The sequence below is a fragment of the Manacus candei genome, unplaced genomic scaffold (assembly GCF_025592945.1).
Source record: "Manacus candei isolate 608988 ecotype Guabito, Panama unplaced genomic scaffold, ASM2559294v1 h1tg000016l, whole genome shotgun sequence".
Classification (NCBI taxonomy): domain Eukaryota; kingdom Metazoa; phylum Chordata; class Aves; order Passeriformes; family Pipridae; genus Manacus; species Manacus candei.
In genome coordinates, this window is record NW_026138064.1 from 8,781,388 (window position 1) to 8,797,502 (window position 16,115).

Genomic DNA, 16,115 nt, shown 5'->3' on the forward strand with positions numbered 1-16,115 from the left:
CCTCCAAGCCAAACATCCCCAGCTCCCTCAGCTGCTCCTCACCAGACTTGTGCTCCAGACCCTTCCCCAGGTCCATTGGCCTTCTCTGGACATGCTCCAACTGCTCAATGTCTTTCTTGCCATGAGGGGCCCAAAACTGACCCAAGGATTTGAGGTGTGGTCTCATTTTTGCCCAGGACAGGGGTACAGTCACTGCACTGTTTCTTGCTGGCCTTACTATTCCTGATCCAAGCCAGGATGCCATGGGCCTTCTTGGCCACCTGGGCACTGCTGGCTCATATTCAGCCCCTGTTGACCCCCAGGTCCATTTCCACTTGGCAATTTCCCAGCCACTCTGCCCCCAGCTTGTAGCATTGCAGGGGGGTCTTGTGACCCAAGGATGGGATCCAGCACTTCCCCTTGTACCGCATACCATTGATCTTGGCCACTCAATCGTTTTGATTCCACAAAATGATTTTTTTCCCTTCCCCTCCTCCCTTTTTTACACCAATCATCCCCTGCCATTTCTGCAAAAAATACCTAACCTTCCCTATTTTTGCCCTCCCCTGATTTCTACTTGTTGTTTTGGGAAAATTTGAACCTCATCTTCCAAAAAAACCACAACTTTATATTTGGTAATGCCAATTGTTTGCATTAGTTTCAATAAAAAACCCTGTTTTTCTCCCCTGTTCACCTTTTCCGGCCAAAAATTATGTCAAGGCATTGGGTGGGGTGGTCCCTCAAGGGTGCCTGGATTAGTCATTTTTTTCCCTGTTCTTCTGCCAAAATTAAAAAATAATTGAGGGAGGAGCCAGAGCTGCTGCCCTGGGATTGTGTTTTCATCACAGATTTGGGGATAAAACAGAGCTCTTTGGGGATACGAAGCTAATTTGGGAATATAACGGGGCCAGAGGCAGGTAAGGGCAAAACTACATCTAAAAATTGATAATTTCTTTCTGGCAGGAAACCTCCAAATCGGGAAAATCCACCTGGAAATTCCTGAAATTCCTCCCCTCACCCTCCTCAGCTCTGGTTCTGGTCCTTAGAACAGTGGGATTGGAAGATGTGTGAGGGGATTTGGGGGAAAAAAGAGCAGGAAAGATGGAGGAAAGGGAAAAAGGGGGGGGGAAAGGGAGGAAAGGAAAAAGAGCAGAAAGGGGAAATAAGAGAAAGAAGGGAGGAAAAGGGGTAAAAGAGCAAGTAACAGAAAAAAGAGAGGAAAAGAAAAAGGGGGAGGAAAGGGAAAACAGTGAAGAAAAAGAGGGGGAAATAGGGAAAGTGGAGGAAAAGGGAAAAAGTGGGGGGAAAGGAAACAAGTGGAGGAAAGGGAAAAAAGCAGAGGAAATGAGTGAAAAGAGGAAAAAGGGAGAGGAAAGGGAAAAAAGATAAACAAATGGAAAAGCAAAAAAGGGGAGGGAAGGAGAAAAATGGGATTAGAGTGCAAAAGGAGATTGAGGAAAAAGGGGGGAGGGGAAAATGGAGCAAAAGAAACAAGAGAATGAAGATAATAAGGGGAAAAGGAAAACAGGAAAAAATTAGAAATGGCCAAAATGAAAAGGGAGGAAAGGGGAAAAAGAAGCAAAGGGATCTTGAATGGTGGGGGAGGGCATATAGAAATGTCCCCCAGAAAACTTGTTTTGGGGTCAGGTGCACTAAAGTGTAGATGTCTAAATATGTGTAGTAAAAGTAGTGGCTTTGGGGGATTATGTGAGTGACAAAATCAGATTTTTAGGGGCACATTCAACAGAACACCCCTTTTTGGGATGAGTGCAAGGGTGAAAACCACAGATTTTGGGGATTTGTGAGTTTTAGGTCAAAAAGTGAGTGAGTTTGGTGCAAATTCTAGTGAGATTTAAAAAAATCTGAGAATTTGACTGTTTTCTTGCCTTTTGCACCCAGAGCATCATGGATGGCAACCTGGGAAAAGCAGATGTGCCACACTGGTTCTGGATTGTCATGTTCTGGGGTAAGTTCCAGCTGGGTGGAAAAATGCCCCAGAAGCTGCAAGATTCCCCTCAGATAATGAATTTGCCTCAAAATCAGGGTTTTCCAGTCCCAAAGAAGGGTTTCCTAGGTCCAAATCGCCATCTTTTGCCCAAGAAATTAATTGGGGTTTTGTCAAATTTGTAATTGTTCAAATTGTTTGTTTCTGTTAATGATGATCTAGCAGATTAGTCTAATCAGTTAAATATTTGTTCAGATCAATGGAGTTTATTCTCTCATCTGGAAAATGCAGTGTATTGAAAGTCCATCCAATTAATGATCTAACAAATCAATACTTCATCAAATTAATAGTCAATTACATTAAAAATACTCAATCAAATTAACAGTTTGTCAAATAAATAATCATCAAACTGTACATTCAATCTATTTTATCAATATTCCACCAAATTAGTAATACATCAAATCAGTAGTCCATCAAACTAACAGTCCATAAAATCAATGATCTAACAGTCTATCAAATCAATCAAGTCTATCAAATCCATAATTCATCAAGTCATCAGACAAATGTTGATTCAAATTTTTATTTCTCCAAAATAATATCCCATCAAATCAAATCAAATTAAATCAACAGTCTATAAAATCAATAATCCTGCAAATCAAAGACTCAGTAAGCCAATGACCCATCAAATTAATAGCCCATCAGTCAGTAGTCTGTCCAATAAAAAGTCCATCAATTTAATAATCCACTAGTCCATAAATCCATTGGTTCAATAACCTGAATAAATAATCCATGAAATCAATGACCCACCAAATCAATGGTCTATCAAATCAAAGCTCCATCAAATTCAAAGTCAATCAAATCAATAACCCATCAAACTAATAATCCATTAATCAATAATCCACCAAATTGATCAAGTTATGAAATTAATAGTTCATCAAATTCATAGACCGTCAATCAATGATCCATAAAATCAATAGTCCATCAAAAATCCGTCAAACCAATCAAAACTCCTCAATAAAAGGTTCATCAAATCAACAGTTCATCAAATCAATCAAGCCAATCAAATCAATAGTTCATCAAATCAATAATCCATTGAACCAAAATCCCATCAAATCAATAATCCATCAAATCCATGATCCATCAAAATAATAATCCATCAAATCAATAATCTATCAAATTAACCACCCCTAGTCTTCCTCCCCTTCATCCAGTTCCTTCTCTTCCTCCCCTCCCCACAGCTCTCCTCCATGCCTTCCATGTCACCTCTGTCATGTCACCACCTCACCTGGGAGAGGAGTTCCTGGTGGCCTTCCAGCAGAATGGGGACCAACGCACCCTCCGCAGCGACTTCCGCCTCCTCCTTCTCACTGGCCCCTCCCCATCCACCACCGCCACCATTTCCATGAAAAGACCTGGATTACGGATGACGGTACAGGCAGCTGCTAACCAACCAATCCTGGTGAAGATCCCACCCCAAGCTGAGATGGTGGGAAGCCAACTTTTTGAAAACGCCGTGGTGGTGAAGACCACTGCTGCTGTCACCACAGTGATGATAAACGACAAACCCTCTGCAGCTGACTCTGCTGTCATTATCCCAGTCCACAGATGGGGGACAGAATACCACGTGGTCACCCCAAGCCCTGGCCCCGCCCACTATTCCCAATTCGTAGTGGCCACTTGGGATCAACCCACCACAGTCAATGTTCACCTCAATGCCGACGTCACCTTCCGTGGTAAGTTGCACCCACGTGGTTCCACCATCACCATCCTGCTGGAGCCGTTTCAAGCGGCACAGATCCAGAGCGCGGCAGATCTTTCTGGAACACGGGTTGTAGCTCAGAGACCCATTGCCATCTTCAGCGGCCACACATGTGTGGGCAGGTTGAGCCGTTGTGATCACATGGTGGAACAGCTCCGCCCCATCACCCAGTGGGGGACAACCTTCATCGTGCCACCAGTGCCCTTCCGGGGACAATCCAATGTAGCCTACATCTCTGCTGCACAACCAACGTTGGTCAAGGGTCACGGTGAGGTCACCGAGACCACACGAGAATTACAACCCAACCACGCAGTGCTCTATGGTGCCCAGTCAGGAAAGGGCTTGTTCCTCACTTCTGATGCCGGGATCCAGGTTTTTCTTTTGGGGAATGGCAGAAATAGTGGTGGGGTCACCTTTATGCCATTTTTTGTCACCGTTCCCGATGTCACCAGTTACTGCAACTCCTATGGCATTGTCACGCTGGAAGGATATGACAACCGTGTACTGCTGGTAGCCAAGACAGCGGAAACTTCCAGAATACTGCTGAATCAGAGGCCACTAGGGAGCACAGCATGGGAACCAGTCCCTGGGACAGAATATTCGTGGATTGGGATAAATTTGGGAAGCGGATTTGGAATCCATCGGGTGGAGCATGAGACAGCGGCATTTGGGGCATGGAGCATCGGGACAGGGGAAGGGAAACGCTATGGAGCAGAGGGAGCCTGTGACAGTGGTGAGTGGAGGGGGACTTTGATATCAATAAATAATCTATAATTATATGGATATAAATAACAGCTATAGTAATTATGGTTAATTAAATCTAATTATAAAAATATATAATCATGCAATTATATAAATGACAGCATTCATTACATACAAATTAATATATTACTCTATAAGAATAATGGCAAAAGAACTACTTGTAATATATTTAAATAAATAAGGATCAACAGAGACATAAATATATAAATAATACATAAAAATTACTGTCTCTAAATGTAGATAAATAATATATAGAGAATATATAAATATTAGAGATAAATATAATAAATATTAAATTTAATAAATTTAATATACAATATATTAAGTATATATAATAAAAATACATTCCAGTGATACATGTATATTTTTAAATTAACTAGAATTATATAAAAGTATGATATTTATAATAATGCTATACTATAATAGAAATATGTAAGCAAATGTGAGTAGATAATTAATATATAAATGAATGTATAAAGAATATATAGAGATATACAGATAATTTAGAAAAAATATACATAAATATAAATAAATGCAATCAATAAATACTGCATAACATATAAGTAAAGGACCATTCACTTAAGCGTTGGACTTGATGATCCTTAGGGTCCCTTGGAACTCCAAATATTCTGTGAAATCTCTGAAATGGATCATTAAGCATATCAGTAATAGAATTAATTAATACCAATTAATCACTCGTCATTAATAAATCCCCAGACCCCTGCCGAAAGGTGCAGTGCCGCCCCAAGGAGACCTGTCACCTGGACAAGGGCGCGCCCATCTGCCGTCACGATTATCTGGGCACCTGCACTGGCTCCCCATCCCTGCAGTACCACACCTTTGACGGGGCCCCTGTGTCCATCCATGGAGGCTGCAAGTACACCTTGACCAGATACTGCGGGGCCGACCCCACCCTGGAGCCCTTCTCCGTGGAAGAGGGGTGGAGCCAGGATCGCTCTGAGGCACCATTGGCCAACGTCTATGTCTACGCCTACAATGTCTCCATCCGTGCTGGGGGGGGCAGGACCATCCAGGTGAGTTTCCCCAGGTGTTGGATCCATCATTACTGATAAAACCATTTATTCTCAGTGGATAAAACTTTCCAGGTGAGTTTGACCTTAAAAAATTAGGAAAAACACACAAAAAAATGGAAGAGTATAAATCACTGCAGTGTTGATGTGGGCCTTAAAAAATAAGTACAACTATCAAACACATGGAATTTTGATTTTTGGTTTTCCATCCCAAACAACCCAAAAGACCAAGAAGAAGGTCTTTTATCCCCAACTTGAGGTGCCTCCAACCCACTCCAGGTTAAATCCACTTCTGGTTAAATTCCGGAAAAAAAAGGCAATTTTAAAATTTGAAACCACCAAGCCCACAGAATTTTGGGAATTTTTCCATTCCCAATCAAGTCACAAACAAGGAAGAGGTGTTTCATCCCTGACTCCAGATTTCTCCAACCAACCTATCTTCATGTTGGGGTTAAATCCCAGAAAAAAAGGCAATTTTTAAGGATATGAGCCAATATTAAGGTCAGATTTCTCCATGAGATTCATGAAACACAAAGAAATCTGTCAAAAATGAAGTCTAGGTGACACAACTCTCAATTTTTCTGGGTGGGATGTCATTACTTCCAAACACGACCTCCACACAAACAAGATCTTAAGCTCAGAAAGTGTAGAAAAGCTTTTCTTGGTTTGGATTTTGTGGAACTGGGGCAAAAATTCTGATTTTAATGAAAATTGATTATTCTGAAAGTCACTTTTCCTTCTGTTTTGTGAACCATCCACTGAGTTTTAACACTTCTCCTCCTCCTCCTCCCCCTCTTTCCACTCTACCAGGTCAACAACAAATCCACCGACCTTCCAGTCACCCTGGAAGCTGGAAAAATCCGGATTTTTCAAAATGAGGGTCGGACCATCCTCCAGACAGATTTTGGGCTGCAGGTGACCTATGATGAGGACCAGGTCATCATGGTGGCAGTGCCCAGCAGCTATTTTGGGGCCACCTGTGGCCTGTGTGGTAACTTCAATGAGGATACAGAGGATGAGGCAATGGTTCCTAATGGTATTCCTGGTGAAGGTGATGAAGGTTGGGCAGAAAGTTGGAGAGATCCTTCATGCCAGAAAGACTGTGGAGACCAGGAGACTCCATGGGACACAGAGGGGTGTGGTGAGTTCATGTGGGGCTTCCAAGGATCTTGGGAAAGGGAGAAGAGGATGTATGTGGGAATTCAGTTTCAGGGATCTGCCTAGAGCAATGGTGGTGTTTATAGGTGTCAACGTAATCAACATCTTCAGCACATGGAAAGGTTGTGATGGTCTTTTCATCCTAAAATACCCCAAAACCCACCTGATCTGGGACAGGTGCCCAAAATAGATGGAATTATGGTGCGATTTTCCTGAGAGTGTCCCTCTGGGATGTCCCATGAACACCAGTTCCTTTTAAGTGTCCATGTGACCAACACCTCCATTATGGGGAAGGTTTGCATTGGTCTTTTCACACTAAAACACCCCAAAGTCCCACTGATCTGACTCTGGATGTCAATAACACATGGAATTACACTGGGGATTTCCTGAGGTCCACTCGTCTTGGGTGTCTCACAGACTTTAAATCCCTTACAGGCATCAATGCAAACAGCACCTCCAGCACTTCCAACACCTCCAGCACCTCCAGCAGCTCCAGCACTTCCAGCACCTCCAGCACCACCTCTTCTTGTTTCCACAACAATCGCTTCTACAAGCTCCATGAGGAATTTTGGGAAGACAGTAGCTGCCATAAGCGGTGTCGGTGTGAGGGCACAGGGATAGTGAAATGTAATCCAGGAAAGTGTAAATCACAGGAGAAATGTGTCACAGTTAACGGCATTTCCAAGTGTGAACCCAACAAGCACTACACCTGCATCGGGACAGGTGACCCACACTACACAACTTTTGATGGGAAGAGGTTTGACTTCCAAGGCTCCTGCATCTACCAGTTTGCTGCCCTCTGCACCCCCAAACCCATGCTGGTCCCCTTCAATGTCACTGTGGAGAACAACCACCGCGGCAGCCGCGCCGTAAGCTTCACCAAGACCGTCACCCTGGAGGTCTATGGGAGCGTCATCAGCATGAGCCAGGAGCACCCTCGCAAGGTCAAGGTGGGTGGACACTAAAAAATCATTTTCACCCCTGAATTCCCTCTCTTTTTTTCCCCCAAATTCCCCTTTTCCCCCTTCTAATTACCTTTTTCCCTCCAAAAAGCCCTTTCTTTTCTGCAAATTCCTCATTTCCCCCCCCAAAGTAGCCTTTTTTACTGCAAATTCCTCATTTTCCCCCCCAAAGTACCCTTTTTTACTGCAAATTCCTCATTTCCCCCCCAAACTTTCTATTTTTTCCTCCAAATTATTTTTTTTTTATCCTGTAAGTCCCCATTTCCCCCTCCTAAAATTCCTCCATTGTATCCCCCCAAATTCAAATTTAATTTCTGCCCAGCACCTCTAGGTTGAAGCCCTGAGAAGGGAGTTTGGGGTTAAACCTCACATTTTTGATATGTTTAGAAGTTTGTCTAAAAAAATAAATAGGAAAAAAACTGCAATCAAATAATAAAATAAACATTAAAAATAACAATTAAATAAAAAAATAGAAGTAAAAAATAAAAAGAAGAGAAAATAAAATAGAAAATAAAGTGTACAATTAAATGAGACAAAAATAAAAATAGATAAACAGATATAAACAGAAAATAAAAAAGTAAATTGAACCAAAATTGAAAATGAATTATAAGAACAACTCAAAAAGATAAAAATACAATTAAAATAAATAAAAAGAAAAATAAATTATTTAAGATAAAATTAAGATATAAAAATAAATGACAATAAAAATAAATAAAAATATAAAAATTAAACAAAATAAAAACTTAATAATAAAAATAATCAACAAAAGAAAAATATGATTAAAAAATTAAAATAAATAAACCTTCAAATAAAATTACAAATCAAAATAAAATAAAAAATATAGAAATAAAAATAAAATTAAAATAAGAAATACAATAATAAAATAAAATCAGAAACCTATGATTTCAATACAGTTCCTTCTTGTCTTCACCCCTTGTCTCCCTCCCCCTTCCTCCAGGTGGACGGCACCTTCGTGTCCCTGCCCTTCACCCACCCCCACTTTTCCGTGTTTCACCGCGGTGTCCATGGCTTTGTCGTCACTGACTTCGGCCTCACCGTCACATTTGACTGGTACAGCTATGCTCGTGCCATCCTCCCCAGAGCCTACTCTGGTGCAGTCTGTGGCCTCTGTGGCAATGCCAACGGTGACCCCGAGGATGACTTTGTCACCCCAGGTGGCCACCACGCCCCCGATGAGACCCGGCTGGGTGAGAGCTGGAAGGTGGGGGATGTCCCTGGGTGCTCAGCTGGTTGTGGCGACCAGTGCCCAGTGTGTGACACGTCACGAGTGCAGCCATACCGTGGGGACAGGTACTGTGGGGTGATTGCCCAAGCAGGGGGGCCCTTCCAGAAGTGTCATGGTGTCATTGACCCGAAGCCATTCCTGCAAGACTGTGCCTTCGACGCCTGTCACTACAGGGGACACCGCGACACTGTGTGTCAGGGTGTTGCCGCCTATGTCACCGCATGCCAGAGTCATGGAGTGGATGTGGAGACATGGAGGACAGTAGAGTTCTGCGGTGAGTGTGGGTGGGGTGGGGGCAAACAGGATCCTTCCTTCCTTCCTTCTTTCTTTCCTTCTTTCCTTCCTTCCCTCCATCCTTCCTTCCTTCCCTCCTTCCTTCCTCCCTACTTTCCTCCCTTTCTCCTTTCTCCTTTCTTTCCTTTCTTCTTGGAGGGACTTCTCTTCCCTCTTGATATTGTCCTCATTGCTTATGTACTTCTTTTTATCCCCAGATCTTTCCTGCCCTCCCCACTCCCACTATGAGCTTTGTGGGAGCCCCTGCCAGCCCACCTGCCTCACCCCCTCCATCCCTGCTGCCTGTCCCGACTCACCTTGCTCTGAAGGCTGTTTCTGTGACCATGGTTACATCCTCAGTGGCTCTGACTGTGTCCCCCGCTCCGAGTGTGGCTGTGAGTACCATGGTCGCTACTACCAGAAGGACATAGAGTTTTACCCCTCGTGCCGGGAACGCTGCCGCTGTGGAGCCAATGGTGCAGTGACCTGCCAGGAAGCATATTGTGGTGCTCATGAAGAGTGTCGGGTGGAAGATGGGGTGTTGGGGTGCCACCCCACTGGTTACGGCCGGTTGGTTGTATCGGGGGACCCCCACTATGTCACCTTCGATGGACGAAGCTTCAATATCCCAGGATCCTGCACCTACATCCTGGCACAGCTGTGCAAGCCGGCACCACGGTTGGTCAACTTCACAGTGTTGGTGGAGCATGAAGCGGGCAGTCATGGTGACCTAGTGACGATGAAGAGGGTGGTGGTGTCCATCCATGGGTACACCGTCACCATGGAGCGGGGACGGAGGTGGGAGGTGAAGGTAAGTTTGTAGAGCCCCATGGTGACACAGTGACAATGAAGAGGGTGACAGTGCCCATCCATGGGTACATTGTCCCTGTGGAGGGGGATCCAGCAACACCTATGTTGATGCAGTGGTGATAAGGAGGGTGGAGATGTTCAGCCTTGAGTACACCATCACTGTGCAGCAGGGCCTGAAGACCCTCACAGAGATATATTTATGAAGAGGGTGGTGGTGTCAACCCATGGGTTCATCATCAATATTGTGGAGCGGGATCTGGAGACCCCCACAATGACTTGGTGGCAATAAAGAAGGTGGCAATAAAGAGCAGTTGTCCATGTGGACAGAGCACTGTTGCTGTGGAGCAGGGTCTGGAGACCCCCACAGTGACGTAGTGACAATGTGGTGATGGTGTTCATCCTTCGATACACCGTCACTGTGGAGTGGGAACCAGTGACTCCCATGGTGACATGGGAATGGTAAGGAGCGTGGGGGTCTCCCTCCATGGCTACAGCATCACCAAGGAGTGGGGTATGGTGACCTTATACTGCATTTCACAAATGTGTCACCCTGTCCCCAACCCAGGTGGACTCAGAGCGCTACACCCTCCCACTAGTGATGGAGGACAACAAACTCCGCATTGGCCAAGAAGGGAATAACATTGTCCTCCACACCACTGCGGGAGTCCGTGTCCTCTACAACGTTGCTACCTTCCTGCTCATTACTGTCCCCAACATCTATCGTGGCCGGCTCTGTGGGTTAGGTGGTGACTATGACGGGGACCCCAGTGATGACTTCAGGCTGCCCACAGGGGCACTAGCGGGAAACACTCAGGAATTCATCACCTCCTGGAAGATTCCAGAGAAGGATGGAGCATGCAGTGATGGCTGTGAGGACGGCATGTGTGGCGAGTGTGATGTCACCAATACAGCATCCTACAGCAGAAATGGATCCTGTGGGATCATCCGCGATGCAGAGGGACCATTCCAGGCATGTCACCCACACGTCAGCCCCATGGAGTATTTCACTCACTGTGTCCACGATCTCTGTGCTGCTGGAGGGGACCGTGGTGCCTTGTGTCATGCGCTGCAGGCATATGTCGCTGCCTGTCAGGCTGCTGGTGCTGTGGTTAAACCATGGAGGACGAAGGAGTTCTGCCGTAAGTCAGGCGGGATTTCGCCAATTCAGACCTATTTTCCTCAAAAGCCACATTTTCTCCTGTAAAAAACCCTGAAATTTTGGAAGAAAACCTCAAATTTTGGAAAAATTTCCTACAGTTTTGGAAAAAAAAAATTCTTGAAAAAATTTCTCCAGTTTTGGAAAATTTCCCTTGTTCATTTTGGAAAATATTCCCTCAAATTTTGGGAAAATTCCCCTCAATTAAAAAAAAGCCAAACGCTCCAATTTTGCAAAAATTCTTTCAAACTTTGAAAAAACCCCCTCCCATTCTGAAAAAAATCTAAAAATTTGAAGAAATCAAATTTCAAAATGAGTCCTCCATTTTTGAAAGAACTAATTTAAATTTTAGAAATATTACCTTCCATTTTGGAAAAAAAAATCCTCCCATTATGCAAAAATTCCTTTAATTTTGAAAAAATTACCCGCCATTCTGATAAAAACTTTCCAGTCATAAAAAAAAGGCTCAAATTCCAAAAAAAAATCCCATTTTGAAAAATAATTTGAAACATATCTTGAAAAGTCATAGAATCATAGAATCAACTGGGTTGGAAAAGACCTCCGAGATCATCAAGTCCAACCCTTGATCCAACACTGCTGTGATTTCTAGACCATGGCACTCAGTGCCACATCCACCCTCATCCTAAAAATCTCTAGGGATAGTGAATCCACCACTTCCCTGGGCAGCCCATTCCAATGTCTGATTACTCTCGCTGTAAAATTTTTTTCCTAATATTTAACCTAAACCTCCCCTGGCACAGCTTAAGACCATGCCCTCTTGGTTGCCTGGGAGAAGACACCAACCCCCACCTGGCTACAACCTCCTTTCAGGGAGTTGTAGAGAGTGATGAGGTCTCCCCTGAGCCTCCTCTTCTCCAGGCTAAACAGCACCAGCTCCCTCAGCCACTCAAATTTTGAAAAAATCCCTCTAATCTTAAATTTTTTTCTTCCAATTTTGAAAAAATGAACTTCAATTTTAAAAAAAATATTGCAGAAAGCTTTTTATTTTTGGTAAAAAACATTTGGATTTGTAAAAAAAAGCTCCAATTTGAAAAAACAAAACCAAACTGAAATTTTGAAGAAAACCCTCCAATTTTGGTAAATACATCCAATTTTACTGAAAACCCTTCAATATGGGGTAAAAATGCCACATTGGAATGATACCCTCAAGTTTAAAAAAAAAATCCAATTTTGGGAAGAAAAGGTTTTGATGGAAATGCTCGAATTTTGGGGAAAGACCCCTCCAATTCTGGAAAAAAAACCAAGTCAAATTAAAAAAAAAAAAAAACAAAAACCACAAAACTGATATTTTTCTGAACACCCACAAATTTTGACAAATAAAACACTCACAATTTTGGAATCATGCCAACAGTGTTGCTTTTCCATCTTTTCCCCAGCCCTGTCCTGCCCCCCCAACAGCCACTACGAGCTCTGCACCCGCACCTGCGATGTCACCTGCGCTGCCCTTGTGGGCCCTGCCCCCTGCACCTGGGGGTGCTTTGAGGGGTGTCAGTGCAACGAGGGGTTTGTCTTCGATGGGGAAACCTGTGTGTCACCTGAGCACTGCGGCTGCTTCCACATGGGACGTTATCTCAAGGTCAGTGAATGGGGCAGGTGACCATTGAGGCTGGGGATTGGTGGGGTTTGTTTGCTGGGAGCCAGACTGGGGGTTGGGCTGACCCATCTGGGGATTGGGCTGACCCATCTGAGAGGTTCCAGAGGATTTTGGGGAAAAAAGAACAACTGATGGTGAAAAAAAGGAGAAGTTATAGGGGATTAGCCAGGAAAAGAAAAAAAGAAAATTAATGGGGAAAATGGACAGTTAGTGGGGAAAAAAAGACAACAGGAAAAAATTATAACTAACAGGGAAAACACTACCATTAACTAGTTGAGTTTCCCAAAATCCACCAAATCCACCTGAATTTCTCATTCTCTGACATTTACCCCCCCTTGGACTTTGGGAATTACTCTCCAAAATGTGGGAGATGGGTCATAACCTTCGAGATTTCCTGTTTCAGGCAGGAGAGACTGTCACCTTCAACAACTGCTCCAAGGAATGCCATTGTCACCCATTGCGGGGACTGGTGTGCCGGGATATGCAATGTCACCTGGATCAGGTGTGTGCCACCCATGACGGGTCACAAGTGTGCACCAAGAGTGAAGGTCACTGCCAGATCACACCTGGAGCCACCCTGACCACCTTTGATGGTGTCCCTGGGCTTCTGTTGGCCAGTGGCACCTACAAGGTGTCGGCCCTCTGCGATGAAGAGGCACCTGACTGGTTCAAGGTAGTGGTGGAAGTCAGCGACTGTCATGACATGAATGTCCCAGCGGCCACGGCTGCCATCGTCTTTGTCCGCGAGGGCGTTGTCAGCGTCAATGGCAACATGGAGGTGTGGGTGAGTGGGCAAGGCAAGAGGCAAGCATGTCGGGGTGGTTTGGGTCATTCTAGAGAGATCTGGGCAAAAATCTTATTAGATTTTGCCTCTTACTGAACTACTTCACCCAAAATAATGTGGTTATGCTCAATAATTAACCATTTTTGCAAAGAAAAAGGGTGATTATGGATAATACAGAGTGATTTTGCCCAATTTAGAGCCCTTTTACCCAAGAAAAACTAGGGGTTTACCATGTTTTTTGGGATTGTCTGGAATTTTCCAGGTCAATGGCCTCTTCACCCGCCTCCCCGCCACTATCTCCGACTCCGTCTCTGTGACCTCATCCCCTGGGAATGTCACAGTCACCCATCGTTCAGGGATGTCTGTCACAGTCACTCGTGATGGAGAGGCAACCATCACCGTGGCTTCGAACCTGGCCGCCCGTCTGTGTGCCCCCTGTGGCAATTTCAATGGAAATCCTAGAGATGACCTGAAGCTTCCAGATGGACGTGATGCCCAAAGTGTTGGCGAGGTGGTGGACATGTGGAAATCCCGGGATTTTGCTGGATGGTGAGTAAGTCTTAATTTTTTTACCCCCAAATCCATGTTTTTTTCATCCAGAAATTTGGGGATAATGTTGACGAGGGAGGGGATGGGCAGATTCTGGAAGAAATTTTCCAGTTTCTCTGGTTTCATCCGCAGCGACTGAGGAGGGATCCTGCAGGAACGAGCCTGGTAAGCAAACTTTTTGCCCAAAAATGAGCCATTTTTCATAATAATGGGCCTTTTTTTCCCCGATAATGAGATATTTTTCCTGACAATGAGCCATGTTGCACAATAATTACCATTTCTGCCCCCAAATGAGCCATTTTTGCCCAATAATGAACCATTTTTCCCCAAATCAAGCCATTTTGCATATTATTGACCCACTTCTGCATAGTAATTACTTATTATTTATATATTAATATTCCATTTTGCATAATAATTCCTGGTTTTGCCAAAAATTTTTTTCTGCCCAAAATGATGCAGTTTTCTCTCTGTTCCAGCCACATCTCCCACCAGATCCGTCAGGAAGTTGACGCTCCCATCTATCCTGCCCCATAGGCAGGTCCAGCTCTAATTGCCCCAGATTTAGGAAAATTTTGGATTTTGCCTTAAATCCATGAAATTTTCCTGGATTTTCCCCAAAAGGATCATCTCCATGTGGATCCAGATGCCACAGTGTCCCATCTGACCTCTGGAACCTTCAAAAAATATGAAATTCAGGTCAAAAAGACCCGAATCCCCCTGCTTTTTCCCCTATAAAAATTATACTTCCATTGGACAACAATCAATAAATGCTTTTAAAGGGTTTTTTTGAGGGTGGATTTGAGGTTTATTTGTTAATTTTGAAAACTGGGAGGTAACGATTCCAAAGTGTGTGGGAGTACAACTCCCAAGCATGAGGTACTCTGCTGACCCCTAAGTGTGGGGCAATGTTATTCTCAGTGGGGGGGGGGGGAGGGTTGTGACCCCAAGTGTGGGGCATTGTGATCCTCACGTGATTCAAATTGCAACCCCAAAGTCTGGGGCATTCTGACCCCAAGGTGTGATGGAACAGTTCTAGGCGTGGAGAAAAACATATAGCAATTGACAGGATTTTATTTTATGGACCTTACAGTTATTATATGGACTTTACTGTTATTATGTGGTTTCATTGTATTCACACTACACAGTGCACAGCCTGGACATGCCCAGGCTTGCCATGAGTTTGCCTGCTCCCCGCTTCCCCTGCGCCTCCCCCTTTTGCCTGTTTCCCTATCCTAGTTTGTCCCCCCGCTTGTCTGTCCCATGCTCCACCCTATGTTCTGGCCCTTTCCCCTCCCAAGCTGATAAAAGACCACATGCATGCTTGAATAAAGGATTCTACTTGCACCCTTCCTCGTGTCCTGGACCCATGTGGTGCCATGGTCCCATCCCCCCTTTGGACTGCAGCACTGTGACTCACAAAGTGCGGGGTGTTTTTAGGCCAAAGTGTGGGGCATTGTAAATCCAAAATGTGGGGCATTGTGACCCCTAAGTGTGTGATACTGAGACCCCAAAATGTGGGTCATTGTGACACCAAGTGTGGGATATTTGACCCTCAAAACATGCACACATGACCCCCAGGTGCAGGGCGCCTTGACATCAAAGTGTGGGACAATGTGACCCGAAGTGTGGAGCACCGTTAACCCAAGCACAGGGCATCGTGACCCCAAGTGTGAGGCACTATGACCCTGAAGCTTGGGATATTTTGACCCCAAAATGTAGGGCACTGTGACCCCCAAGTGAGGGACATTGTGACCCTAAAATGTGGGGCAATGTGATCCTTAAGTGTGGGGCAATGAGTGTCCAAAGAGAGAGGCAATGTGACCCCCAAATGTGGGGTATTTTGACTCCAAAGTAGGGGGGCACCATGACTCCAAAATGTGGGACAATGTGACTCCTACGTAAGGGACAATGTAACCCATAAGTGTGGGGCATTATGACCCTAAGTGTGGACCACTGCAATCCCCATATGGGACATTGCAACCCAAAGAGTGGGGGGGTCTTACGCCAAAGTACTGGGCACTGACCTCCAAGTGTGGGACATCGTGACACTCCAAGTTTTGGTCCTTTTGATCCACAACTGTGGGGC

The 16,115-nt window shown here is 44.5% G+C and overlaps 1 protein-coding gene across 2 annotated transcripts; it reads left to right on the forward strand.

Annotated features, from left to right (window-relative positions):
* The first annotated feature begins 783 nt into the window (after positions 1 to 783).
* Positions 784 to 15,378, forward strand: LOC127469001 (IgGFc-binding protein-like). Of its 2 annotated transcripts, XM_051782795.1 has the most exons (14): positions 784 to 896; positions 1,879 to 1,945; positions 3,163 to 4,416; positions 5,163 to 5,479; positions 6,287 to 6,617; positions 7,070 to 7,584; positions 8,555 to 9,116; positions 9,334 to 9,926; positions 10,491 to 11,064; positions 12,479 to 12,678; positions 13,100 to 13,480; positions 13,743 to 14,029; positions 14,162 to 14,194; positions 14,506 to 15,378. In XM_051782795.1, exons 2-13 carry the CDS (start codon positions 1,885 to 1,887, stop codon positions 14,166 to 14,168), a joined length of 5,082 nt encoding a protein of 1,693 aa, XP_051638755.1. In that variant the 5' UTR covers positions 784 to 896; positions 1,879 to 1,884; the 3' UTR covers positions 14,169 to 14,194; positions 14,506 to 15,378. The 2 variants fall into 2 exon arrangements, with proteins under 2 accessions (XP_051638755.1, XP_051638754.1); XM_051782794.1 differs by lacking the exon at positions 14,162 to 14,194.
* The last annotated feature ends 737 nt before the right edge of the window (positions 15,379 to 16,115 follow it).